This window comes from Antechinus flavipes, chromosome 3, assembly GCF_016432865.1.
Source record: "Antechinus flavipes isolate AdamAnt ecotype Samford, QLD, Australia chromosome 3, AdamAnt_v2, whole genome shotgun sequence".
Classification (NCBI taxonomy): domain Eukaryota; kingdom Metazoa; phylum Chordata; class Mammalia; order Dasyuromorphia; family Dasyuridae; genus Antechinus; species Antechinus flavipes.
In genome coordinates this window covers 40677454-40704619 of record NC_067400.1, presented here as the reverse complement: position 1 = coordinate 40704619, position 27166 = coordinate 40677454, and the positions used below count along the sequence as shown (strand labels likewise).

Genomic DNA, 27166 nt, shown 5'->3' with positions numbered 1-27166 from the left:
ATGCACTTTTCCTATAAACTCCTATTCCTAAAAATTTCCTATAAATTCCTTAATTGTCATTAGAAATTTGACCAAATGAAATGGAGCTTTTTTATATTGTTGCCCAACATTCTGAGTTTATCTCTTGGTTCCATCACTTCCACTGATTTTGACTAATATTGCCTAAAGAGTCACTTCATTTAATTTGTGATGCATTTTTCAGTAGCTTTTTATTTTTCAAAATACATGCAAAGATAGTTTTCATCTTCTTGAAAAACTTTGTATTCCATATTTTTCTCCCTCCTTCCTTTCCTCCTCCTTCCCCTAGACAGCAAGTAATCCAATATTGGTTAAATATGCGCAATTCTAAACATATTTCCACATTTATGACGCTGCACAAGAATTTTTTGATGTATTTTAAAACAAAGAAAGGTCAGCAAAAGTTGTCAAACAGGCCTTTGTGATTTTTATGAATAAAAATGAAAACTGGCCTGGAGCATAAAGGCGGAAATCTACAGTTTATGGGCCAATCTAATGAGTCATTGATTTTGTTTGATAGTAACAGTTCCTGAAAATAAGACATTCCTTAATGAACATAAAGTTGGATTTTCTTAGAGTAAACGATAGTGAGTAATGCCCATGATCCTCATGGGAGATTTAATTTTTAACTGTTTTAATTATTCACAGCCTGGAATTGATCCCGAAACAAGAAGGAAGCTTGGGGAAGCCGCTGTGAAAGCTGCGAAGGCCGTCAATTATGTGGGTGCAGGTGAGTGGGCAGGAGGGAGCCAAATGAGAAGGGAGATGAGAAAGACCAGAAATGAGGAGTGCCTTTCTCCAGTTTTGAGAGCACAAGAAAACCAGAAAGCTTTTTTTTTTTTTTTTTTTTCCCTGTCTTTGGGCGGGGAACACTTATAGAATGTGAATCCACTTCCATGTGGATTTAATTCCATGAATCTGGGCGTGAGTCAGGGTTCCCATGGACGGAAGCATGTTCTTTGAAGAAGCAAAATAATGATTTCCAGGTTCCTCAGCTGGACCAAAGTTAGCTGCTGTCCTATGAAGGGGGAAGGGTTGAAGCTTCACTACTCTTGGGTCACTTTGAGGTGACTCAGTCATGGTCTCATTGCTAAGACTTTTGGAACTGATTCTGAGGGCCTACTATAGTTTGTTCAGTGTTAATGCCAGGGAATCCCTTCTCTTAGATAAAGAGGCAACAATAGAGTTTTAATTGTTTTTTATTGTGTTTATTCAAAACTTAAATACAATATGAAGAAAAAAATTTCCATGTGCACAGAACATAAAAAAGAATTCAAATATAAAACAATAAATTTCCATTTCAAGAAAGCCTATATAATAAATTCTACACATTGTATTCAGAGCTGTCCATCTTTGCTTCTTTTGCTTTTCTTTTGTTATTGACCGTGCCTTTTTTATTTTATTTTTGTTATCCCCTTTCCTCCCTCTCATATCCCTCAAGAAGGCTACAATTAAAATAGATATATTTATGTATCCATTTGTATATATACACATACATAGATATCTGTAATCATATACACATATATATCTATGTAAGACAGTACGGTTTATATATCCTCTATTTCTCATTTTCATTCAAAAGTTCAAATCTTTTTATATTTTTCTAATTCCACCAACTCATTTTGTCCTACACCAAATCAATATTCCAATCTTACCCTGTTTAGTTATTTTAAATAATTTTTAAAATATTAATTAATATGGATAACATATAGTAGTTTCTTTGTTTTCCTCTTTTGATTAAGTCTATTTTAGCTTTAACTTTCTCTGAAATCATGATCACTCTCCCTGCTTTTTTTAATCCAATAAATTCTACATCTGATCTTTATTATTGTTTGCCTCTATCTCTTATTTCCTATCCCTCTCGAACACTCTTTTTATTTCTGCTACCTTGCCTTTCTAATATTTAACTTATGTGTCTTCTCTCCCCCTCCCTGCCCCCATCCCAAGGATCCTTCACTTATCCTCTCCCTCTACTGTTTCCCTTCCTTTTGTTTCTGACTGAATTTAGAAGACTTTTATAACCGTTTAGATAAATATGTATTGTCCCCTCTTTAAACCATTCCTGAAGAGAATGAAGTTTCAGAACTGCCAGCCCTCTTTCCCTAATTTCTCTATGTCAGTTCTTCCTCTGGCACCTCATTTGTATAATTATTTTCTTTATCTTTTCCTTACAGTTTTACTTTTTAGAATAATATTACATTCAGCTCTACCCCAGTCTTTCTTTCCAGCCACCCATTTACTAATGATAACGATGATGTACAATTTACATTTTCACTATAAAAACTAAAAATGTTATCTTTACTTAAATTAGCCCTTTGCAATCAGTCTTTGATGCTTACCTTATAATTCTCTTGGATCTTATATGTCAAATTCAGGTCTTTTTTTTTTCCCCTGAGGCAATTGGGATTAAGTGACTGGCCCAGGATCACACAGCTAGGCAAGAATTCAGGTCATTTTTGCAATAAAATTCTGAAAATCTGGCAGTATATTGAATGTCTTTTTGTTAAGTTTTGTTTTATTGGTTTTTTTGTTTTTGTTTTTTGTTCAGGATTATGCTTTACTTTGGTGGGTGTGATATTTTTAGCCACAACGCTCATTCTTTTGCTATTTGATATATAGTGTTCCAAGAGTTTTGGTTTTTTTAATGTAGCTAGATTCTGTGTGATTCTAACTGTAACTCCACCATATTTGAAATGGGTTTTTTCTTGTTGCTTATGATATTTTCCCCTTGATCTGGGGATTTTACAATTTGGCTATGATGTTCCTGTAGATTTTCCTCTACTTGTTGGATCTCTTTCAAGTGGTGATTGATGATTTTTTTTTTCATTTTTACTTTCATCTCTTGTTCTAGATATTCAGGACAATTTTCTTTAATAATTTCTTGTATTACTGTCAAAAATTTTTTTGATCATAACTTTCAGGTAGTCTGATTATTCTTATGCTTTCTCTTCTTTATCTGTTCTCCAGATCAATTGATTTTCTTATGTCTCACATTCTCTTCTATTTTTTCATTCTGTACATTTTGTTTCATTTTTTTCTTTGGTCTCTTATAATGTCACTGACATCCCCTTGCCCAGTTCTAATTTTCAAGAAGTCATTTTCTTCCTTAAGACTCTGAACCCCCTTTTCTAGCTGGTTGATTTTCTTTTCATAATCTTCTAGTTTTTCTTGGATTGTTATTATTTTCTTTTTAAACTTTCTTCAGTCTCTTTCATTTGATTTTTAAATATTTTTATGAATTCTTTTTGGGCAGGTAACTATTTAATGATATTCTTTGGGGTTAAGAGGCTTTTTTTAAAAATTTTATGTCCTCCTCTGAAGATGAACCCTTCTCTTTTCCCATAGAAATTTTCTGTGTTTGGGTTCTTTCTCATTTGTCTGCTCTTTTTAAAATTTATAGCAACTTATGATTATCACTTCTTCTGGTCTTAGGTCTCCCTTCAATTTTCTCCTGTAGCCTGAAAACTGAAATAAGAGTTCTCCACCCTATTAAGTACTGGCAGCCGGCAGCTTTTGCTCACCTGGCGTGCTGGTCCTGCTCACCCAGAGCCTTTTCTTGGCTGCACACACGGGCCTGCCATTCCTTATCAGCAGAGATTCCTCAATCTTCTCCCCCCACCAGATACCTGACTCCCTGCATTCTCTGGGAGGTGAAAGTTCCTGTGGCTGGGTCCCAGGCTCCCTCCCAGGCCAGCTAACCCCTGGCTCCCTGCTTGTGCTTTCAATGGAACTAGCCTGGAGGTCTTTACCCTCCCAAGGACCAAAGCTCCATCCTGGTATCTTTCTTTGGATCTTCTCAGATCTCCCGGGAGATCTTTTGTTCTGTCCCAAGTTTTGCTTATTTTTATGATTCTTCCTTTGCCCTGAGACATGATTTTGGCTTGTTGTGGGAAATTTGGAAAGCCTGGAATTTTCTTACCCATGCAGTGGATCCTAGAGTTTTAATTGTTTAAATATCAAATAATTTCCATTGAATAGAGAATTAGAAAAAAATGACATCTGATGCATGTTTGGAGGGATTAAAAAAAAGAGAGAGAAAATAAGTATTTATATAGCTGGTGCCATTTGTCAGGCACTGGGCTAAATGCTCTTGCAAACATTATCTGCTTCGGCCCTCCTGACAACTCCAGGGGGCGAGGGGAGATGCTCCCGTGTTCTCCATTTTACAGTTGAGGAAGCACAGACAAACAGCTAAGGGGCTTACCCAGGTTTGCCCAGCTGGTGTCTGACATCAGATTTGAATGCAGGCCTCCCAGGCCCGTGCTCTGCCCATATGGCACCGCCAGGCTCTGGGTTATCCAAGAAAGGGGCCCCTGGTCCTCCTGGTCCAGCCCCTTCTTCTTAGGGAGAGCCCTGTTCCGGGCGGGGTCGGCAGAGTCCGGCCAGGGCTTCCCCGCCTCTTGTGGCAGGGCTTAGGTTGGGGCCTTTCCTACTTTGCTGCTGCAGCTTAACCTCTCCTTGCAGGCACTGTGGAGTTCATCATGGACTCAAACCACAACTTCTACTTCATGGAGATGAACACGCGGCTGCAGGTGGAGCATCCTGTGACTGAGATGATCACGGGCACCGACCTGGTGGAATGGCAGCTCCGGGTGAGCAGGCACTCTGGGGAGGGGCCACGAGAGGGGGGGACATCCAGGGCTGGGGGGGCAGTCAGGCCTGAGGAGCATCCAGGCCTCCAGGGTGCCTCGTGGCAGCCCAGATCCAGCCTGGGCCCCGGGGGCTGCTGGGTGACTGAGCAAGGCTTTCTGCCTCATCTTCCTTTGCTGCCCATGAGACCATTGCTGTGAGGGCCAAGGGAGAGCTAACAGAAAGGCCTTAAACTGTTCTCTAAATGCGGGCTCTTCCTTTTAGCAAAGCTGTGAGACATGAAAGCCCAGGACAAAGTCAGTGGGCCAGGAGCGCCTCAGCCAACAGAGGGTATTCTAGAGTCAGAGCAAGTCTTAGAGCCTTTCCAGATGGCTCCCCTGCCTCTCCCCCCCCCCTCATTTTATGTAAGGGCTGCAGGAGTCAGTGTGATTGAATGCAGAGCCAGGGGATTTTCGGAAGAACCACGGGGCTTCCTCTGGTTCCATTCAGCCCTAGTTCAATGACCATTTTTAGAGGCTGCTCCATACTAAGACACACAAAGATAGCTAAAACATTTACCCTTTGTAGTATTATATATATAATATTTAATATATAGTTATGGTCATTTGCCCTTTGTAATAATCCAATAATAAGAAGGAAGCTGGTAGGCAGGCAGGGTTCTGGGGAGTGCAGAAGCCTGAGGTCAGGGAGAGCAGATCAGAAAAAGTCGACCAGGAGAATCTTGCAGGGAGCCTTTTTGAGCTCACGGAAAGCCGGAAGCAGGGTCTGCCTTCTGGCTAGCTCGGGCCAGGTGTGGAGGCCCGAGCTCTAGGGGGAAACACCCCCACCTTGGGGCTAGGAGAGTGAACCCCTTTCCCGTGGCCAGCAGCCCCCTCCCTCTGATAAAATTCACAGGAGCTTAGACAGACTTGGGGCAGCTGGGAGATGGAATTCAGATCCTGCTGCTGACTCAGTTTCTCCTTTCCAGTAATAAAGATTTAAGTCCTCACGCTGCTTGGGAGTCACCCGAGGCATCTCCATAGTGCTGCTCTTTTGACATAGGTATTTTCTGAACGGGATTTTAGTAATCGCAGTAATGCTGCCTGCTATTTACTTAGCGCAGTGAGGCTTGCAAAATGCTTCCCCTGTGTTATCTCACCGGGTCCTCACAACAACTCTCTGAGGTAGGTTCAGTTTTTATCCCCATTTTCCATATGAGGATAGTATGGTAAGAGAAGTTGAGCGGTTTACCCAGAGTCTCCCAGCTAGTAAGTTCTCAAATCCCAACTCAGATCTTCTTGACTTTTTGTGGCTTGATTTGAAATGTCGGTTCTTGCTCAAATGTTGAGTCTGAGTGAGTTTTATCTTTCTATTAGCCAAGAACATTTTGGATCTTCTGATCTTCTGGTCCCTTATTCCTTTTTCCAGTTTGCTTGGCAGTCCTGGCTAGATATATACGTTTTTGAGAAATTTAAAGTATACTTCCAAGCTGCCAAGAATCTCAGGGTTAAAATGCTTGACTTCAATAACTAATTCTTCCTCTGTACCCAGTAACATGCATTTCCCTATTTATCTTAATTGGTTTTTGTTTTATGTATTATTAAAGACAGGTACTCCATTTTATCTCTATTTTATCTTGTAAGCCACGAGGCAGAATATAAATCCTTAACAAAACTAGTGTCGGCTCCTTCTAAGTTGTCTTTTGGATTATTTTGCCAACAACGAGGTTTTAAAGCCGACTGCCAACTACTCAATTTCGCCATCACAATCCAAGTAACTACAGCCATGTTCCAGCTGGACTCCACTGAGGCCGGAGGTCACTGTGCGAGTGGACAAGACTCAGCCCACACTCTGGTAGAGGGCAGCCTTTTTTGGCAACTCCTGAGAAGCTGCATCTGTTTTTGTTCTCGTTTCTAAAATGTGGTAAAGGATCAAACTTGACTGCAATTCTTGGCTCTTTCTACATGTGGAAGCCAGCCTTTGGGGGCCAGGTTCAGGGACACTTCTTTTATGATCAGCATCCCTTTCTCTTCCTTTTATTCTCCAGATGAGGAAACATTTCAGGTACTCATGGTTTGTTGGGGAGGGCTACTTATTGGTTCTTCTGGAATCAAAACCTTTCCTTTTCTGACTTTCTGGGCTCTCTGAGCTCATGGTCACCAGATTTCACAGAATTTTGATGTTCAGGGATATTGGTACCTGATGTGAGAGATATGGGTCCAGGGGTAAGTGTCCAGGGTTCCAGGGAAATTATGTCATTCTAGAATGTGAGAAAAGAGGAAGATTGCAGGCTTTTGGGACACAGCATTATCAGAAAAGACGTATTTCTGGATTTCAGAGATTTACTTGGCTTTGGTCCCTAAGGCTTTGGTTTCTGAAACTTAGGGAAGACTACATAATTTTGAGGTTCACAGAAGAAGGAAGCTTCATAGATTGTCATGAGACCTAGTGTACATGCAGATATCTGAAATGCAGGGAGATCAGTGAAAGCAGAGATGGACTTTTAGGGATCTAAAAAAATATAAATCAGTTTCTGTTGATTAAGGAAAACATGCTCAAAAGGTACTGTCACATTTGGTTTTTGAAACTCCAGAATGTCTAGGCAGGGAGAACTCATCATCCAGCCTCAGGCCCCGTGCAGGGAACTGCTTGTTGGAGCTTCTAGGTCTCAGGAGAGATGCAGGAGGCTGCCAGGACCCAGGATGTAGATGGAGCAGTTTCCAGGGTTTATGATGCCCCAAAGACCTGGCGATTCAGACAGGGATAGTTTCCTGGAAAAGTACCTGCCAGAGAAGCCTCTGAAAATGATGGACCCCACTTTCCAAGGTGCCCATCCCAATATCCATATTCCCACCTGGAGGAATGCCTCTGCTGGACCTGCAGGTTCCATGTCAAATAAGGAAGACTTTTCCTCCTTAGATGTTGTACCGTTAGGTTCAGCTTTGGGAGGTTATTGATTTGGGGACAGTTATAACCACACTTGATACTTGTCGGAATTTGCTAACTAGAAGTGGATGAAAATGTTTCCTCCATAATGTGGGGTATTTATTCTCTTTTTTGAATATTTATTAAGTGGAATTTATTTGTGAAGTGGATTTATTATTTAGGAACAGAAACTTGACATATGGTATTACTTCCTCTCTAAGTCCTAAGGTTCTCTCTTTTGTGAATAAAAGCGCGTGCTGTAGAGAAGGTCCTTTCTGTTACAGTTACTTCCTATTTAATTTTGATAATAAGCATCCTGAAAACTCAACTTCCCTCAAACAAAAGAGAATGGGATACATCATGGAAATACAAACAAACTTCAAATTAAATCACACACCTATTTCCTTTCCATATAGTTTTGCAATATTATACACACACACACACACACACACACACACACACACACACACACACACACTGTATCATTAGATAGTAAAGGTCAATAGATTAAAATAGAAAAACCATAATGCAACATGTATATATCATCAGAGAATCCTGACAGCTGTCTTAGTCCAAGAGTTGAATAATGGCAAGACTGAATGGAGGCTTGAGTATTCATGTATGAAAATAAGAAAAAAATCATTCTCAATTGTTTTCTTTTTAAATTATATTTTTAGTGGCAGCTAGATGGTATAGTGGATAGAGCATCAGCCTGAAATTAGAAGCACCTGAGTTCAAATCTGACCTCAGACACTTTATACTTCCTAGCTGTGTGACCCTGGGCAAGTAACTTAACCCTAATTGCCTTAGCCCCCCAAAAATTATGTTTTTATTTCATTAAATATATTCCAATTGTATTAAAAACATTAATGTTCATTTCCTAAAATTATGAGTATCAAATTCTTTCCTTCTCTTTAGCCCTTCCCCCATCCATTGAGAAGGGAAGTGGTATATCAACTATACATGTGAAGCATGCAAAATATATTTCCATATTAGCCATATTGCAAAAATGAAACAAGAAAAACAAGAAACATAAAAATAGTTGTTTTGTAAAAAGTATGCTTCAATCTGTACTCATAGTTTATTAGTTCTTACTCTGGAAATAGATAGTATTTTCTATCTTAGGTCCTTTGGAATCATCCTTTTTTGTTCTGTGCAGAGCTGCTAAGTCTTTAGAGATGATCATCCTTATGGTATTGCTGTTACTATGTGTAATATTTTTCTGGTTCTGCTTACTTCACTTTATATCAGTTCATATAGGATTTGCCAGTTTTTTTCTGAAACCATCATACTCATCCTTTCTTATAGCTCAGGGGTATTCCATTACAATCATATTCCCCATCTTGTTCAGCTATTTCCTAAATGATGGCCATCCTTTTATTTCCAGTTCTTTGCTACCCCAAAAAAGAGCTGCTATAAATATTTTTGTACAAATAGGTCCTTTCCCCCCTTTTTTATCTTTTTGGGATACAGACCTAGGAGTACTATTGCTGGGTCAAAGGTTAGGTATATTTTTATCCCCTTTGGACATAGTTCCAAATTGTTCCCCAGAATGCTTGGGCCAGTTCACAGCTCCACCAGAAGTGCATTAGTGTCTACACTTTCCCACATCCCTTCCAGTATTTGTCGTTTTTCTTTTCTGGCACAGTAACCAACCGGATAAATGTGAGGTAGTATCTTCAGGTTGCCTTAATTTGTATTTCTCTATCAATAGTCATTTAGAATACTTTTCCATGTGAGTGTCAATAATTTTAATTTATTCTGAAGACTGTCTATTCATTTCCTTTGACAGTTTATCAAATGGGGATTAGCTATTTTTTTAATGAATTTAGCCCAGTTCCCTATATATTTGAGACATAAGGCCTTTATCAGAGAAGCTTAGGGTAACATTTTCCCACCAGTTTTCTTCTTTCCTCCTTATTTTGGCTGCATTGGTTTTGTTTGTACAAAAAAAATTAATTTCATGTAACCAAAATTATCCATTACTTCCTATGATCTTATCGCTTTTGTTTTCTTATGAAATCTTCCCTTAGCCATAGATCTGATAGTTCAGTTTCACCATGATCCCCTAATTTGCTTATGATGTCACCCTTTATCTATATTTGCTTATGATATCAGCTTTATGTTCATTATTTACCAGTTTTGATTATATTCTGGTATACAGCAAAACACATATCAATGTTTGTCTATGTTTAGTTTCTGCCAAATTGCTGTCCAGTTTTCCCAGCAATTTTTGTCAAATACTGAGTTCTTGCCTCAAAAACTTGGATCTTTATGTTTTATCAAACACTAGATTACTAGTCACTTACTCCTATGTAATATGTACTCACTCAATTCTACTGATTCCCCGTTCTGTTTCTTGACAAGTTATATTGTTTTCATGATTACCACTTTGTAATAGAATTAAAACCTGGTACTATTTTTTGTTTTTGTAATTGAATGGTCTTTTAGGCTTATAGTTTCCTTACTATTGAACTAGTATTACATTCCTGGTACCCGTGTTTTCCCGATAATAAGACACTGTCTTATTAATTTTTTGGACAGAAAAACACCAGAGGGCTTATTTTCAGGGGAGGGCATATTTTAATGAACGTTGACAGCAATTTTAATAAATAGGTAAATGTGAACAAAAAAAATACTTTTATTCAATAATGATCATGTCATCTTCTTCAACAACATCGTCATAAGTGTCCATACCCTGAATTCCGTCCTGGATGTCTTGCGCCTCTCTTTCCTTCAGAAGAAGTGGACCCAATCTGTCACGTCCAGCAATATAGCTCTCTTTAAATGAACATGTCATGTCCAGGTGACCTGGCACTAGCCTTGGCGACACAGCTGTCAATAATTTTATCCCATCACTTCTTCACCCAAGTCACAACTTCTTGCAGACAGGGCTTCACAAAGTTTCCACACTGATTTCTTTCCATTCTATTTTCAGTGTAGTCATTGACTTCCATGCACAAATGGTCCTTGAATGGCTTGTTTATTGCAATATCAAGGGTGTGGAGATAAGCAGTCATTCCTGCAGGAATCATTCCTTGATCTATTCTCTCTGCAAGGAAGTTCTTTATTTCTTTAGCGCGGTGAGTGCTGGCTGAGTTCTTCTTTTATCCTCCATCATGCCCCTTTTATCCTCCATCATGCCCCCCCACTCCCGCTTACATACCGGGTTTTTATGTTGTCCTGCCTCAGCTCTCTTCTGCGGCACTGCTCTCAATGGCGCCAGCAAGCAAATCACTGGGGAAGAACAGGATGACGCACTCACTGCTGCAGCTCTGATGGGATGCAGCTCGGAGCGCGGCGTGCGTTTCACTGGGGGGGGACGGTGCATACAGAGGGTACCGTAATGTAGTATGTAGTGCAGGGGATCACCTTCACTACAGTAGCAATCTCAATAGGGCTTATTTTCAGGGGAGGGCTTATTTTAGAGGAATCTTACACAGTAAGGGGAGGGCTTATTTTCGGGATAGGTCTTATTATCGGGAAAACACGGTATAAATCCAGCCCAATGACAGTATATAAGCATGATGATATAGTGCTGTAATCCCCTTGCTAGCATTTTATTTTTTTTGCAAAAATATTCATCGGGGAAATTGGCCTATAGTTTTCTTTCTCTGTTTTTGCTCTCTCTGGTTTAGCTATCAAGACCATATCTGTGTCATAGAATGTATCTGGTAGGACTCCTTTTTTATCCATTTTTTTCAATGTATTTATTTATTTATTTATTTATTTATTTATTTATTTTTTTTGCTGAGGCATTTGGGGTTAAGTGACTTTCCCAGGGTCACATAGCTAGGAAGTATTAAGTGTCTGAGGCCAGATTTGAACTCAGGTCCTTCTGACTTCAGGGCTAATGTTCTTTCCACTGTGTCACCTAGTTGTCCTTTTCAAATAATTTATAAAGCATTGGTATTAATTGTTCCTTAAACATTTGATATAATTCACTTTTAAACCTTTCTGGTCCTGGGAATTTTTTAGGCTTATTCAATTTCTTTTTTCTAAGATAAGTTTATTTGAGTATTCTATTTCCTCTTCTGTTAATCTGGACAATTTATATTTTTGTAAATATTCATCCATTTCATTTAAGAGTTTTAGTTTTATTGGCATATTATTGGACAGAATAACTCCTAATAATTGCTTTTAAGTTCATCTTCATTGGTATTGTATTTACCCTTTTCATTTTTGAAACTGGCAATTTGTTTTCTTTTTAAAATCAAATTAGCCAGTTGTTGATCTATTTTATTGGGGTTTTTCCCATGAAACTAGCTCCTAGTTTTATTTATTGGTTCAGTGACTTTTTATTTTCAATTTTGTTCATTTCTCTTTTAATTTTCATGATTTTTATCTTGGTGTTTAATTGGGGATTTTTCCTTTGTTCTTTTTATAGCTTTTTTTTTTTTGATTATCTGTCCAGTTCATTGATTTGCTTTTTCTATTTATTTACTGATGTATAAATTTAGAAATATAAAATTTCCCCTAAGTACTGCTTTGGCTGCATCATACAGATTTTAGTTTTTGTCTCCATGCTATCATTGTTTTTAATGAAATTATTGTTTCTATAATTGATTCTTTGACCCAGTCATTCTTTAGAATCACATAATATAATTTTCAATCTATACTTCCATGACTCTTTATTGGATGTAATTTTTGTTGAATTATAACATAAAATAGTATATTTAATAGTTCTACCTTTCTGCATTTGGTTGTGAGGCTTTATGTCCTAAAACATGGTCATTATTTTGTATGTGATGGTGCCATGTGCTACTGAAAAAAGGAATGCTCCTTTTTTTCCCATTCAGTTTTCTTTAGAAGTCTATCATGACTTTTCTAAAATTCTGTTCATCTCCTTAACTTTTCTTATTTATCTGATGGCTAGATTTATATAAGTCTAAGAGGGGAAAGTTAAGGATCCCATTAGTATAGTTTTGCCTTCTATTTCCTCTTGTAATTCATTAAACTTTTCCTTTAAGAATTTGGATGCTATGCCATATGTTTAGTAATGATACTACTTTGATGTCTATTGTGCCTTTTAGCAAGATGTAGTTTCTCAGTTTATTTCTTTTAATTAGTTTATTTTTGTTTTTGCTTTGTCTGAGATCATGATTGCTGACCCTGCCTTTTTTATTTCAGTTGAAATATAATAGATTCTTCACTAGTTCCTCATTTTAGCTTTGTATGTGTATCTCAATTTCAAGTGTGTTTCTTATAAACAATATATTGGATTCTGGTTTTTAATCCATTTTGCTTCCATTTTCTATTTCCTTCTATTTATCCTTTTCTCTTTCACTCTTTTTAATCTTGTTTTTCCTTGGAATTCTGTTTTGCTTCTGATTACTGCCTTCTCTTATCTATTCTCCCTTTTATCATCTCCTCTTCTCATTCTTCTTTTCTTTTATTACTTTCCCCTTCTACTTCTCTGTTGGGTAAGATGGATTTCTATTTCTAATTGAGTGTGTATGTGTGTGTATGTATTTTTTCTCTTTGAATTGATTCGATGCCCTACCAAACCTCAATATTTCTCCTCTTCAATGTAAAAGCTCTTCCTTACAAATCTCTTTTATGTGAGAAAATTTCCTCTATTCTTCTTATCCCTTCCCTCTTTTCCCAGTGTATCCCTCTTTCTCACCTATCCATTTTTTAAGATCATTCCAACATAATCAGATTACTCTAGTGTCCTTTGTTTATGTGGAGTCCTTTTAACTGACCTAATAATGATACTTCTTAGACATTCCATGTATCATCTTCTTATAGGGGAATATAAACAGTTTTACCTTGCTGAATCCCTTATGATTTCTCTTTCATGTTTACTTTTTTGTGCTTCTCTGGAGTCTTATATTTGTAAGTCATATTTTCTTTTCAGTACTAGTTTTTTCATGAGGAATATTTGAAAGTCTTCCATTTCATTAAATATCCATTTTTCCCCTGAAGGATATGCTCAGTTTTTCTGGGTATATGATTCTTGGTTGTAATCTTTGCTTTTTTGACTTCCAGAATATCATTCCAAGCCCTCTGCTCCATTAATGTGGCAGCTGATAAATCTTATGTGATCCTAAATAATGGTTCTACATTATGTGAATGGTTTCTTTCTGTCTGCTTGGAGTATTTACTCTTTGACATAGCAGCTATGAAATTCAGCTATAATGTTCCTGGAGGGGTTCATTTTGGTATGTTTCAATTGCTGATCAGTGGATTCTTTCAGTTTCTAATTTACTCTCTAGTTCTAAAATATCCCAGCAGTTTCCTTGATAATTTCTTGAAATATGATGACTAGGCTTTTTCATTTTTCATGGCTTTAAAATAGCCCAATAATTCTTAAGTTATTTCTCGTTGCTCTATTTTCCAGGTCACTAGTTTTTCCAATGAGATATTTCCCATTTTCTTTTATTTTTTCATTCCTTTGACTTTGTTTTATAATCTTTCTTGATGCCTCCTGGAGTCGTTAGCTGCGATTTATCCAATTTTAATTTTAAAGGAACAGTTTTCTTTAGCAAGCTTTTGCACTTCTTTTTCTATTTGGCCAAATTTGGTTTTTAAGGAGTTACTTCATCATTTCTGTCCTTCTTTTGCCATTTGGCCAATTCTGGTTTTTAAGGTTTGTTTTCTTTAATATTTTTGTGATTCTTTTACTATGTTCTTTGTCTTTTCAAAATTTTCTTACATTACTTTCATTTCTTTTCCCAGTTTCTCCTTTACTATTCTTATTTGATTATAAAAATCATTTTTTAGCTTTTCCAGAAATTTTTTTGGGGCTTGTGTCCAATATAGTTTTTTTCTGGGAGGTTTTGCTTACAGCTATTTTAACATCATTGTCTTCTGAGTTTTTGTCATGGTCTTCCATTTCACCAAAGTACCTTTTTATAGTCAAGTTCTTTTGTTGTTGTTTGCTCATTTTCCCAGCTTTTGAACTTTATCTTAAAGTTGAGTTTTGGGCACTGTTTCAAGCTTCAGACTTTTTCCTCATTACTGATTTCAGAGCTTGTTCTTGGGGGTTTGGAAGTTTTTGTTGCTTCCAAGATGGTGTGATCCAGGGAAAGGTATGGTCACTGCTCTCCTGTTTTGCTCTCTGGTCCTTATTCATGAGGCGTCCTGATCCCTTGCGATTTTCATTGATTCTGCTTTTCAGGACCCCTACTCCTTTAGGACAGCAAGTGCTCCTCTCTGTCTTGGAACTATGACCCAGGAGTGGGCATAAGCCATGGAGTATTGCATCCACTACTAGCACAGAAGCCCCTTGTAGTTTCTTTCTAACCAGTCCCCCAAACCCCTCATCATCTCTGGCTTAAGAGCTCCCCAAGGGGCTCTGCTCATGCTGCTATCCCCAAGTCTCACTCTGAGCCAGACTCCCCTCCCCTGTCACAGATCTCTCCGACCTCCTGCATTGTCTCAGGCTAGAAGAATGTTTCAACTTATGCTTTGTTCACTCTGTTGCTCCAGATTTATATTTGAAACATTATTTTATAAGAAACATATTTTATAAAATATTATTCAGAAGGGAATGTTGGAAGAGCTTGGCTGAAGTGCTTCTACTTTGTCATCTTAGCTGCACCTCTGGAAATCCTCTTAATTATTTCCAACCACCAGAGTGGCCAGTCTTACTTGGACTCACAACTTAATTGCTTTAAGGAGGAAGCTACGAAACTCCTCGTTCCTGTTCACTTGTAGAGTTATTTCCATCTTGCCACCAAGAGAAGGCATTTCACAAAGGGCTCAAAGTATATTAATGAAAGTGGATCAAAATACCGTTGTTTCCATTAGCTACACAATAAGCAAAATCTGATGCTCAGTCTAGAAAGAGACAGAACCCACGTTTGCTAATGCTGTTAACTTATTATAATAGTGTTTTGCAGTTGGAAAATCTTCCTCTTTTTTTAGATTGCTGCAGGAGAGAAGCTCCCTTTGAGTCAGAAAGAAATCAGACTGAAAGGACATGCCTTTGAAGCGAGAATATATGCCGAAGACCCTCAGAATAATTTCATGCCTGGGGCGGGACCCCTTGTGCACTTATCCACACCGCCACCAGAGCCGAGTCTTAGGATCGAAACGGGAGTGAGGCAAGGTGAGCGGGGATGCCTCTGCCCCTTGTTAGTCCGGCTGTAAATGAGGACGGTGACTGCTGTGCTCACATCCCTCCCAGGGACTTTGGCCAGGAAGCAGGTGGCAAGCCCCCAGGGGCTCTGGCCATGGGACTCATTCTTGCATTGGTGACAGCTCCCTCCCGAGGCCTTCAAAAACAGCCAGATTCTCTCTTCTTTTTTTTTAATGACATTCATGAATTTGCCATTGCTTTTCATTCTTTTAAAAGTGACAGCGTATTTTAAAGAAGAAAAATAGTTTGTGAAGCCCAGGCTCCTATTTGGAAAGCTTTTGTTGTTCCCTCCATTCTCTGGTGCTTGCTGATAGCCTGCATTTTCTATGGACAGCTTCACAGAGAATACTCAAGCGTGGTTGGGAAAGGAGCTGTCTCTGTGCACTGAAGAGTGGGAATGACATTAAATAGCAATTCCAGAATTAACTTACAGCATGGATTGTAGGGGGCCGTCAGAGTTCATCGGAGGGGGAGAGACTGTCACCCTGGGCTGGGATCAGTCACAGTAAGCAGATTGCAGAAGGGGTGGATCTAGGCCAGAGGATGGGGATCCGGGGGAAAACGGGCTCCCTAGAAATCAGCCATGGACGGCGGGAGGAGGGAGGCTCCCTTTGGGCGGGGCCCTCGCTGGGCCCATCTGGAGGGTCCCAGTTGGAGGAGGACACTGACGGCTGGAGGCAGTGGGGACGGAGAAGGGCTGGAGTCTGTGTTGGGCAAGGAGAAAAGAAGGTTCGGGGAGACCCGAGAATGGCCTGAGGGGCCCTTCTACAAGGGATGGATCAGCCCAAGGGGATGGAGCAACGGACACAATGGGCACAGAGGGCATGGGCCGGGCGTCAGCTCTGGGCTGGGCCAGGCGGCCTCTGACGTCTGAAGGAGCCCCCAGCACGCCGGGCCTCAGGGAGGGAACCAGCGGGGCCGCACAAGCCGGGATTTGGAAACGAGGCTGGGCCAGCAGATCGGAGCCGGCCTGGGAGGGCCTTGAAGGCCAACGCCAAGAAGGCGTGTTCTCCTGCTCCCAGGCAGCCTCAGCCCATCCACACAGACGTGTGTGCAGCGGTCGGGGCCGTCGGCCTTTTCCATTGGGCTGCCGGGCCCTGTGCCTCCTGGGGGGTCGGGGCAGCAGATGGCTCTCAGGGGTTTCCTCTGAGTCCTGGCAATGCTCCTCCGACCGTTCCTCTCAGAAAAAGGTACCTTCCATAGGTACCCAGAGAAGATGGCGTTTCCAGGTCAGGGGAAGCTGCTGACAGTTCTCTCTCAGTAAGAGGCACCCCCACCAGGGCAGGGACCGGGCCGTGGGCCGTTGGGTCTCCAGGGCCTGGCCCGTGTCGGGTGCTGTGGGGCCCGTCTGTGGAGCCAGATCACGCCCTCGTTCGTACAAAGGGAGGATCGGGCCCTGGTGGCTCAGTGATCGGGGGACGCCCTTAGTCCTGGGGGGGTTCCTAGGGCAGGTGACCCGTTTCTGGAGCTTGCGTTTCCCCGGATCCTCGGCTACGCTTTACTCCAGAAACCTGCCTCTTCTCTTTCAGGGGACGAAGTGTCCGTGCACTATGACCCCATGATTGCGAAGCTCGTTGTCTGGGCTGCCGACCGCCAAGCAGCGTTGAAGAAGCTTCGGTACGGCCTTCGGCAGTACAACGTGAGTGATGGAGAGGCCCGGGTCACACGCGGAGAGGACTGGGGAGGCCGAGGGGACGGCGTCCCAGGGCGGGTGTTCTAAGCTGGGTCCTTAGTCTCCATGTGGGATAGTCACAGACAGGGGCAAACAAAATGGTGTCTCAGCTAGGAGAGAAAAGTTCTACAAATGAGCGTCTCAGGTGGAGGAGGAACTATATACTGATACCATAGGCCATAAGGTGACCTATGAAATTCCAGAATAGAGGTTTGCAAAGCCATTTCCCCCCAGAAATTAAGAGTCAGTCTTGGATAATAGTTGGTGCTGTTTGTTTTGGAGGATTATTCCCATTTCTCTAATATGTTAACTGATGAATGGGGTGTCTTTTTAGACTAATTGAAAAAGCACCAAATGACTGGTGTTGGTTTGATTTGCTCTAGCAACTACAACTCTAGCCTGAATGTCCAACAACCAACCCCTCCACCCCCCATTTGTGTCATGATGTCATGGATCTATTGTTGGAAAGGTCCTTAGAAGCCATCTGTCACTGACATATTGGGGTGATATAATGGGCAAGTCACCGGGCTTTTTCCTCAAGGAACAAAGCAAAGAACTCATGAACTCAGATTTTTTAAAAAACGTTATAACATAGAAATTAGAAGCAAGGGCAAGTAACAGATGCCAGAGCAGTTCAATTTTATGATGCTTAGAATTAGGAAAAACTGATGTTGTGCCCTAAAAAGAAAGAAATGGCATTTTAAACATCTATGTTGGGAGAAGATTGAATGAGGAGAGGGAACCAGCACTTCCACTAATGGGTACATAAGCCCGAGAGCCCCAGGAGTGACCAGGCTGCCCCAAAGGCCCCGGTCCTGCAGCCACAGCTGCTGCGGACCCAGGAGAGGAGATTCACGCCGCCCGAGCCCTTGGCACTGTCCGGGACCCCCTGAGGAGGAGGAAGGAAAGGTCTGTACACCAGTGCCATCAGGGTCCAGCCCACATATGTGGGCACACTTTGTCTCCCTTAAGACTCTAAGCTCAAGGGGGACAAGGGCTGCATGGCCTTTGTCTCTCCATCTCCAGTGCTTACTGCAGGCCCGGGCACCTGGAGACCCTTGACAGTTGGTTGGGGCTCCCGGGCTGGGGGAAAACATCAGTGTTTCCTAATTCTAAGCATAAAAATCATTCTGCTCTAGTGTTCCAGGGCCTCCCTGAAAGCTTGCCTGCTTCCCCCTAGATCACAGGACTGCACACCAACATCGACTTCTTGCTGAGTCTTTCCAGACACCCCGAGTTTGAAGCTGGCAACGTGCATACAGACTTTATCCCGCAACACTACCAGGACTTGCTGCCCCCTCCAAGGGCCACGGCCAGAGAGGTCTTGTGTCAGGCTGCCCTGGGACTCCTCCTGCGGGAGAAAGGGGCGACCGGCGCTTTCAGGGACCAGACGGAGGGTGAGGATCACTTTTCTCCTTCCAGTTAGCAGGTTTTTAGGACACCAGGTCTGGGGAAGCTGCTTCCTTTTCCCCCCCATTCTCTGTTAATAAAGCCAGCCTTCCACACTTGGCAGGTCCTAATGGCACTCACTCTAGGATCATAAAATGATGGAAACCCTGGGTCAGAAGAGGCTTGAGAGCTCATCTGGTCTGGCCCCCTTGTGCCTCTCCCGTTTGTCTTGAGAAAAGTGCCCTGTAAAGTATCAGGTGCCATCTGAATGTGAGCTGGAGGGCTGGGGGGCCCAAAGGACAGGGCACTGGACCTAGAGTCAGGAGGACCTGAATTCAAATCTGGCCTCAGACGCTTGGCAGCTGGTCCCTCACCCTGCTTGCTTAACCTTCTCATCTGTAAAATGAAGCGGAGAAGGAAACGTCAAAGCAGCCAGCGTCTTCGCCAAGAACACACCATGTGGTCAGACAAAACCGAAATAAGTGAATGACTAAAAACGTGACTTAAAAACCTTTCTGACAAATGGTCCTTGGGCCCGGCCCTGCAGCAACAGCAAGTTTCCTTGACCCCGGGAGCAGTCAGCACGTTGGGCCCGAGCCTACCATTCTCTAGGCGGCTGTGCAGTCCACGTCTGTCATCTCTGTGTGAGACAAAACTCCCCGTTTCTGTAATCTGTATCATTCCTCTAATCGTTCTATCCACAAGCTGTGAAGGCTGCCTCCTTTTCTAGGCCCTCTCCTACCATCTCTCTAGAGTTTTGCAGAGAAGCGACATTACGTTATTGTTATGCAGCCCATCTTCTCCCTCATTTCCTAGACTGGGCTGTCGGTAGTGCTCTGGTGCTTCTCCCAGCCCATGGCTTCCTCCGAGACCCCGGCCCACCGCCCTTCATGTTGTATCCATGCCTTCTTTGAGAACATAGAGCAGCAGGCTGCCCCTTATGGACCACGTCCCCGGGAGCTTCTGTCCCCGCTGATTCTGCGCTTGTCATTATAAAGATCCCTGACGGAGAAGGGGGAAGCAGAGGGGGAGTCGTCGGGTCCCCCTTTCTCCTCTGTCAGATGGCATTGCACAGTAGCCCCAGATAGGACATAAGTAGAAGCCTTGTGCCTCCCTCCCTGGTTTGTGCTTAAGGGTCACTCACTTAAGTCATGCAGACTCCAGCTCTCCATGTCCTGGGCGGGGTTGTCACTTCGGCCTCTGGGGGCCCCACTCATCTCACTTGAAAGTGGGGCCCAGACTAGAGGGTCCTGCGGTCCCTTCGAGCTCTAAGTCCTGTGGCCCCCATGGAGCAGAGCAGGGAGAGGGCTGAGACCCAGAGAAGGGGCCGACTGGCTCCTTTCCTTCACCAGGACTGGTATTGTGGCTTTCAGGATGCTGGAGGTGCTGTTAACCTTTCTTTCCTGTTGCCTGGGGGCATCTCCACAACATAAAGGGCTTTGATGTCATTTCTAAAACTTTTTTCTCTAAGACCTGGTTTGTTTTCTGGGCCTGTATAAGGACTTTCTGCTCTCTCGTTTGTGACTTTTTACAACACTTTTCCAGATCGGTTCTCACCTTTTGCGTCAGGGAGTGGCAGAAGAGTAAATCTGTCTTACGTCAGAAACATGACTCTCGAGGACGGGAAAAACAGTAAGTGACAAGGGAAGCCAAGCCTGAGCTTCTGTGCCTTCCAAGCTCAGGAGAAGTCTCCAGTATTTGTGGCATTAAGAGTAATTAGGGGCAGGCCCTGATTGAATACCAGGATTCTAAGCTCGGTGAATGGGAGAAGAGGGGGTTTTGATGGAGAGTTGGGTTGGAGACACTGGAGCTTGAGGCAGTGTCCTGCCAACAGCTGAACGTTTGGGCAGAGAATTCGACTTGAGAGTCCTCTCCATGTGGTAATCGATCACCATATCATAAATCCAGGGCTGGGGAGGACCCTGTGGCCATCTGAACAAACTATCTGACCTTACTGAGATCCGGACTGGAGGCCCCCCAGTCACCCAGGCAGTGACCACTCCACAGCCATTCCTCCTCAGGAAAAATTTAGACCATTTTTTGCCTCCTCTGGATCCTGCCAAGTCCATTATTGTGCTCTCTAGGACAGACTCACTAAAATAGAGACTGGGGATCGACTCCTTGTTTACAAAGAGAAAGCTGAGAGCTAAACAGAGGGTCCCAGAGTTGCCCAGGTTGCTCCTGACAGATGTTGCTACAATAGTCCCCATCATCGGTACTCGAATTTAAGTGTTTTCCTTCATCAGAAGGAAAAAAAAACCTAGAAAAACCCCCTGATCCAAATACCTTTGAGCAAAGAGCATCAGAGAGCCTTTTGTCTTCCTAGTGAGGAGAGTACTGAGCAAGGGGTCAGGAAGTGGGGGTTAATAGACCCCTAATGCCATTCTCTGGGCATTTGGCTTTGGGCAGAGCCCTGGGGTGAACTCTCCGTCCTCAGTGGTCACCAGTGACATTCACTCTGTGGCTTTCCTGTGTCAGTCTTAAGAGAATCCCGTCCCAGTTTTTATTGGCTTTATCCATCAGCAACAAGGAAGCAGTATCCACGCCCTCATAATAGTTTTTTGTTTCAAATGAGAGGTTTTTGCTTCTTTGAACTTAAGAAGGAATTCCTTTTGGAAATGACTTGTCATTTTTCTTCTTGTTCCTAGAGGTGGCCATCGCTGTGAAGTACAACCGAGACGGATCCTACAGCATGCAGGTGGGTCACCTGGCTGGGCCACAGGGATTTTGTGACAGATCAGATATGGCTCTGATTGCTGAGGCGCCCTTATTCTGGGCCAGCTTCTGGAAACTAGTTCTGTTCATTTGAGTCTTTCTTTTGTGTGTCCAGCTCAGCTGTCATGCTTCCATAATGAAACCGAGCAAGCCCTATGCTTGGATCTGAGATAACCTCCCAAGTCGGGCACGTATCGGCTGCCAATGTGCGTCTCTGAGTTGGCAGTTTGTGGGCCTTTGGGGAGGACCATCTTTTCCACTTGTAAATAGCCATTATTGCCAAGAAAAGAATTTAATGAAATATCCTAAATTCAAATTTAATTAGAAGAATCAAATGAGAAGTCTTCTTGGCTGATAAAGTAAAAGAATCTTCTTATTCTGGTGAATCCAAACCTCTGCCACATGCTCAGACAGTGCCGCCATCCTTCTAGAAGCACAACTTGTCTAGGACTCTTAGCAGAGATCGACTTTGCTTCTCTAAGGCTGAGAAATTAGGAAAAGCGATTTCGTGGGTGCAGAGAGAGGCTGTGTTGTGGACAGGGAACAGTGTCTGCCAAATAAAAGATGTGAGAAGGGATCATCTGCAGCCCAGAAAGATAGGCTAGAGCAAATTTTGGAGCCCTTTGAGCGCTATGCAGAGAAATTTGGATTTTGTTCTAAGATATAATGGGAGACACTGAGGCTCCTTCAGCAGAGGAAGGCTGTGAGCTGACCAGTGGGTAGGATTCTTGTTTGGCAGCTGGGTGGAGGTCAGGTTGGACCGACTGGCTGTGTGCTATTGATCCACATGGGCTATATTCTTTGGGGATGGAGAGGCTGTGAGGGATGTCCTTCTGCCCTCCATTTGCCTTTTATTGTCTCAGAGGACTAGAGCAGGCAACCCACAGTGACATGGCATAAGAAGGGCACTGTTGTCAAGGCGTGCCCCTGGAAAAGCAGAGGATGGCGGGTGCCGGGCGCCTCCAGAAGCTGAGTGCACTCTGAGAGCTACAGGATCCAAATCAGAAGACCCAGAGGAGAGCCTGCAGCAAGGGGCTGGATCCTCTCTGGAGGCAGAAACAGAAGTCAGGACAGGGAAGTCTGGGGGCCCCAGTGGAAAGGTCTGTCCTCCCGAGCCTGGAGAGCCACTGACACACAGAAGCCAAGTGTGTCTGCCCAGGAATCCAGGGAGTCACGGGCCCCTCGAGGCAGCCCCTGAGCTCTGCCAGCCCCGCTGCCAGCCTAGAAGGCACCAGTGCTTCCTACCAGCAGCCCTCTGAGTGGTTCCAGCCAAACAGGCCAGGGAACCTCAGAGGGACACACAAGATATGCAAAGGGCCAAAGGGCTCCAAGATGGAAGGCAGGAGAAGCCATGCATGAATGCCTTAGCCTTGCGTAATGTACATTTTCAAAGAGTAGCCTGAATTATGGTGCCCCAGGATCAAGTGAATTGTAGTGGAAAATGTATTCATAGGCCAGACTGTTTTTATGGAATCAAGAAGCCTTTTCCCTTGTCTGTAAAGGTTTTCTGTGTGCACCCAAGGGGATAGAGACATAAATAGGTATATACATGTTGTTGTTGTTCCTTTGTGTCGTGGCCCCACTGACCACAGCCTGCCTGGCCCTTCTGTCCGCCATTGTCTCCCAAGTCCAGCCAGGCTCCAGGATGCCATCCCTCCATCTCATCAGCGGCCATCCCCGTTTTCCTTTTGTACCGATATCGCTATGGAGGCACATGCATATCTACACATATGTATATAAAGCTTATATGTAATTATTATATAATATAATTACAATAACAATGAGAGCTGACATTTATATTATACTCTTAAGGTTTATAAAACACTTATAAATTTCTCATTTGATCTTACAACAACCTTGAGAAAGGGGGGCTATTTTTGTTCCCGATTTGCAAATGACGAAACTGAGGGTTACTCATGATCACATAACTAGCAGGGGTTTAGGGCTGAATTTGAACTCAAGTGTTCCTGACTCTCCACTGTCTCGCCAGCTGCCATAACATTTTAGGTATTTGAATTACTTTACAAAAGTAGTACTTATTCACATACAAAATTGTATGTATATATAGTTAAGCAAAATTATCTTCCTTTTTTCCTTTTTAGAGTAAAGAAACTTAGGCCACCATCTACATTTCATTCTCCAGTATCAGAGTAGAAGTTGGCAGAATGGGTCTGTGCGGCTCGAATGTGCTTTGGACGCATGTCTAGAGGGCTAAACTCCTTTTGTCAGTATTCATAAATCCTTTTGCCTATGTGCACAAAGATGGCCAAACATGTGACTTTAGATACTTAGGAGTTACTGATCAATTTTACTTCCAGTCAAAAGTTATGTGTCCTGTCTCTTTTGTAATCATCCTGAATTTTTACCTATTTTCTTTTAGCAATTTGTTTTCATTACTTTTCAGCATTTAAATTAACTTTATAATGTATATCACATTATGATACTAATTATACATATTCTGAGTTTTCTTTCCTGATTGAGTAGAGTTAAATATTTAATCACTGGGATGCCAAGGTGAGCACTGCCTTCCTACAAAACAAATGTAAACAACGGAAACCAGAGCTGATAAAACCATTTCAGATTTGGTTCTTGCATCTTTACTGATGCATGCAAGGTTACTGATTACTGGTTCATGCTAAACATGAATTGTTTTTAATGACTAGTAATGTTGGATCTCCTTCAGTACCTCATTGGGCCACAGAGGTGATCCTCTTCCTCCTCCAAGATGATGCCAGTGGAACACGAGCTCCTTATAAGGGTTCTTTAAATAGGCTGGCACAGTGCGACAGGAGGTTTGAGTGGCCTGGAAGTAATTTTCCGTGGCTAGGGACTGCCCCATGGGCATGGCTCTTGTCATATTGAGATAGCTTTGTAACAGGAGATGGCTCCCTCTCTGATTGGCTGTGTGTGACCTCACAGACCCTTTTTAAGCCCACTGCAAGCAGGAGGTCCATCTTTTTATCCTGAGGTAACTGAGCCAAGTGGATGGATAGCTGATAATGAACACGTGGGTCTCCAGACCACGGGTTTACTAGGGAGTTAAGTCAGAGTCGGGTTAAAAAAGACTTGAAGTTTGCACATGGCTGTTCTTGAGCACGCTATCCATTAAACTATGATTCAAGAAATCGTAGTCAGGGATCTCAAAGTAGGCGAACCAGATAGAATTAGTTCACACTGCAAAGGTCAGTGGCCAGAGATATCTGACATCCTGGGAATTAGGAGAGACTGGTAATGTGAAATATCAGGTAATGCTAGAGCTTTCCCAGATTAAGTGACTGCCCAGGATAAGTAATAAAATGGTATTTTACACTTTCTAATATCCTAATTATCTTTCTGATATTTTGCATCAAGTCCTTAGTTTCAGAAAATTTGTATTGGGACTATGTCTTTGGAAAAATATGAGGCCATTGTTTCAGAATCTTTTATCTTTTAATATACATGTTAAAAGCTTTGGAGAGAAAACACACCATGTAAGATTCTAAATTCTAAATACAATGCTATTATTCTAACAACAATTTAATATTTAAAAAAATTTTTTGTTTCAGATTGAAGATAAAACTTTCGAAGTCCTCGGTGATCTTTGTAACGAGGGAGGCTGCACATACCTGAAATGTTCTGTTAATGGTGTCGTTAGTAAACCTAAGCTGATTATCTCCGAGAACACCATTTACCTATTTTCTGCGGTAACTCTTCTTTACAATCCTGTACTTGGATCTGGGAAAACACTGACATGATTAGGGCATTCTGCTAAGAAGAGAGGGGAATTCTTTTCTTACAGTTGCATGTCCTCTGAATGTTCCTGTTTCATTCATTTCTTTTGTCCTCATGTTGATAATCATATAGACATCCTTTTATATGTACTGACCCACTTCTCTTAACTTTACTCCTCACAATGCTTTGCTTCTGGTCTAATGGAGCCCATAGCCCAGTCACATGGATGCTTCTCTCCCCTTCTTGCACACTCCCCTACTCCAGTCACTTCCCTGTACTCGTCCATGGTTTTCAAGATGTCTGTGAGGAAAATCTGGAAGACGGGCTTTAGAAAATAGTATTTCTTGTGCCCGGGGAATGGGCTTGGTGACTTGACCACAGAGGAGCTGACTAATGGGGATGTCTCTCAGCTTCGAAAGCCAGGGGTGAAATAGGAATGAGGGGAAGGGGGTTTTCCATGGACATTAGTTTGGTTTTTCATTTGGGAACTAGCCTCTCAATAAGCTTTCATTTAAATCATTTTATATACACTAAGGAATAGACAGCTATTAGCGTGCCACTTTGAGGCTAGTCTATTTCTTAGAATCAACTCTAAGGATGACTATAATGTAAGAAGAACATAGTGATACTTATTGAGAGAAAAGTAGATTTTCTAATCTCCTCAAAGAACTACTTTTCATAATCAAATCAAATAGGAGAAGGTTTTCTCCATCATGTGTGCTAGTTTTAAATAAATGTGACCCATAAGCCAAGAATGGTTTTCACATATTTAAACAAGGTCTTACTGCGTTTAAAAAGCAAAAAACAAAATAACACTCAGTTCATAGCAGTCCAAAAACATGTAGCCTGTATGATTTGGCCCTTGGCCAAACCCTGTTGTAGACAAAAGATTCATTGCCCGTGTCCAGAGCAGCGATGAACTCGGCCCAGCCAGTCAGCCTTAGAAGCCTTGCTGGCTCATTTTGTCCCCAAAGCTTTCGATAACCATGTTAAATTGCAAAGATACTTGAACAAAGCCGTGTAACCTCATGTTTTTCCTAGAGACACGCTCCTGGTTCAGATTTTGTGCACACTAAGGTACATCGCAGTCCCTCGTCAGACTGACCAGGGCTTGTATTTCATTGGCTAGCCGTGGAGGAGGTGGGAGGGTCACCCCCGGGCCACATTAAGGCATCCGTAATGGACAGCATGAAAAATGGCTCATGCTTGAGTGAGCCGTGAAAATTGTGGCTCAGAAAGAAGCTTCTCTCTGCATGCATCAATAGACTCAAAAGCCAGATCTGCAATGGTTTTAAAGTGTTGACTTTGGTTTGGGTTTGTTTGTTCCTAGGAAGGGAGCGCCCAGATCGGCATCCCGGTGCCCAAATATTTATCTGCAGCAAGAACTGAAGGCGGACAGGGGAGCACCCTGGCCCCCATGACGGGGACAATTGAGAAGGTAATAGAGCAAAATGTGGAGGAGGAAATGAGGCCTAATGAGCCACTTCCTTCCCATTTATCCAAGTGTATTCACAAAGTAGATCCTCCCACACAAGCATGGGGAACTGACAGAGTGAAGCCAGCAAATAGTGGGATTCAAGTGATTTTCTGAATATAGGGCTTTCCTTTCAGATGATGAAGAATCTAAAATTTTTTTTAAAGCAGTAAAAGATATAAAGTAGTTGGAATTTTCTCAAGGAATTTATTTTTTCTTTGCTTTGTTTTTTCTTTTTCATTTTTATGGATACCTCTTTTTTTTTTTTAATAACTTTTTATTGACAGAACCCATGCCAGGGTAATTTTTTACAGCATTATCCCTTGCACTCACTTCTGTTCCGATTTTTCCCTTCCCTCCCCCAGATGGCAAACAGTCCTTTACATGTTAAGTAGATTACAGTATATCCTAGATACAATATATGTGTGTAGAATCCAACAGTTCTCTTGTTGCACAGGGAGAATTGGATACAGAAGGTAGAAATAACCCGGGAAGAAAAACAAAAATGCAAGAAGTTTATATTTATTTTATGGATACCTCTTAAAAATATTTTCATTTCTAAACACATCCCCTCCCTATAGCCTATCTGAGAAACCATACTATATAA

The 27166-nt window shown here is 42.2% G+C and overlaps 1 protein-coding gene across 2 annotated transcripts in view; it reads left to right on the top strand.

Annotated features, from left to right (window-relative positions):
* Positions 1 to 27166, top strand: part of MCCC1 (methylcrotonyl-CoA carboxylase subunit 1) — a 46053-nt gene that overhangs the window by 16217 nt on the left and 2670 nt on the right. For both annotated transcript variants that reach the window (XM_051983245.1, XM_051983246.1), the window contains 9 exons: positions 667 to 748; positions 4483 to 4610; positions 15385 to 15568; positions 17128 to 17237; positions 18451 to 18667; positions 20205 to 20291; positions 21308 to 21357; positions 24920 to 25057; positions 26416 to 26523. In XM_051983245.1, coding sequence (XP_051839205.1) covers positions 667 to 748; positions 4483 to 4610; positions 15385 to 15568; positions 17128 to 17237; positions 18451 to 18667; positions 20205 to 20291; positions 21308 to 21357; positions 24920 to 25057; positions 26416 to 26523 — 1104 coding nt within the window. The remainder of the gene's footprint in view (positions 1 to 666; positions 749 to 4482; positions 4611 to 15384; positions 15569 to 17127; positions 17238 to 18450; positions 18668 to 20204; positions 20292 to 21307; positions 21358 to 24919; positions 25058 to 26415; positions 26524 to 27166) is intronic.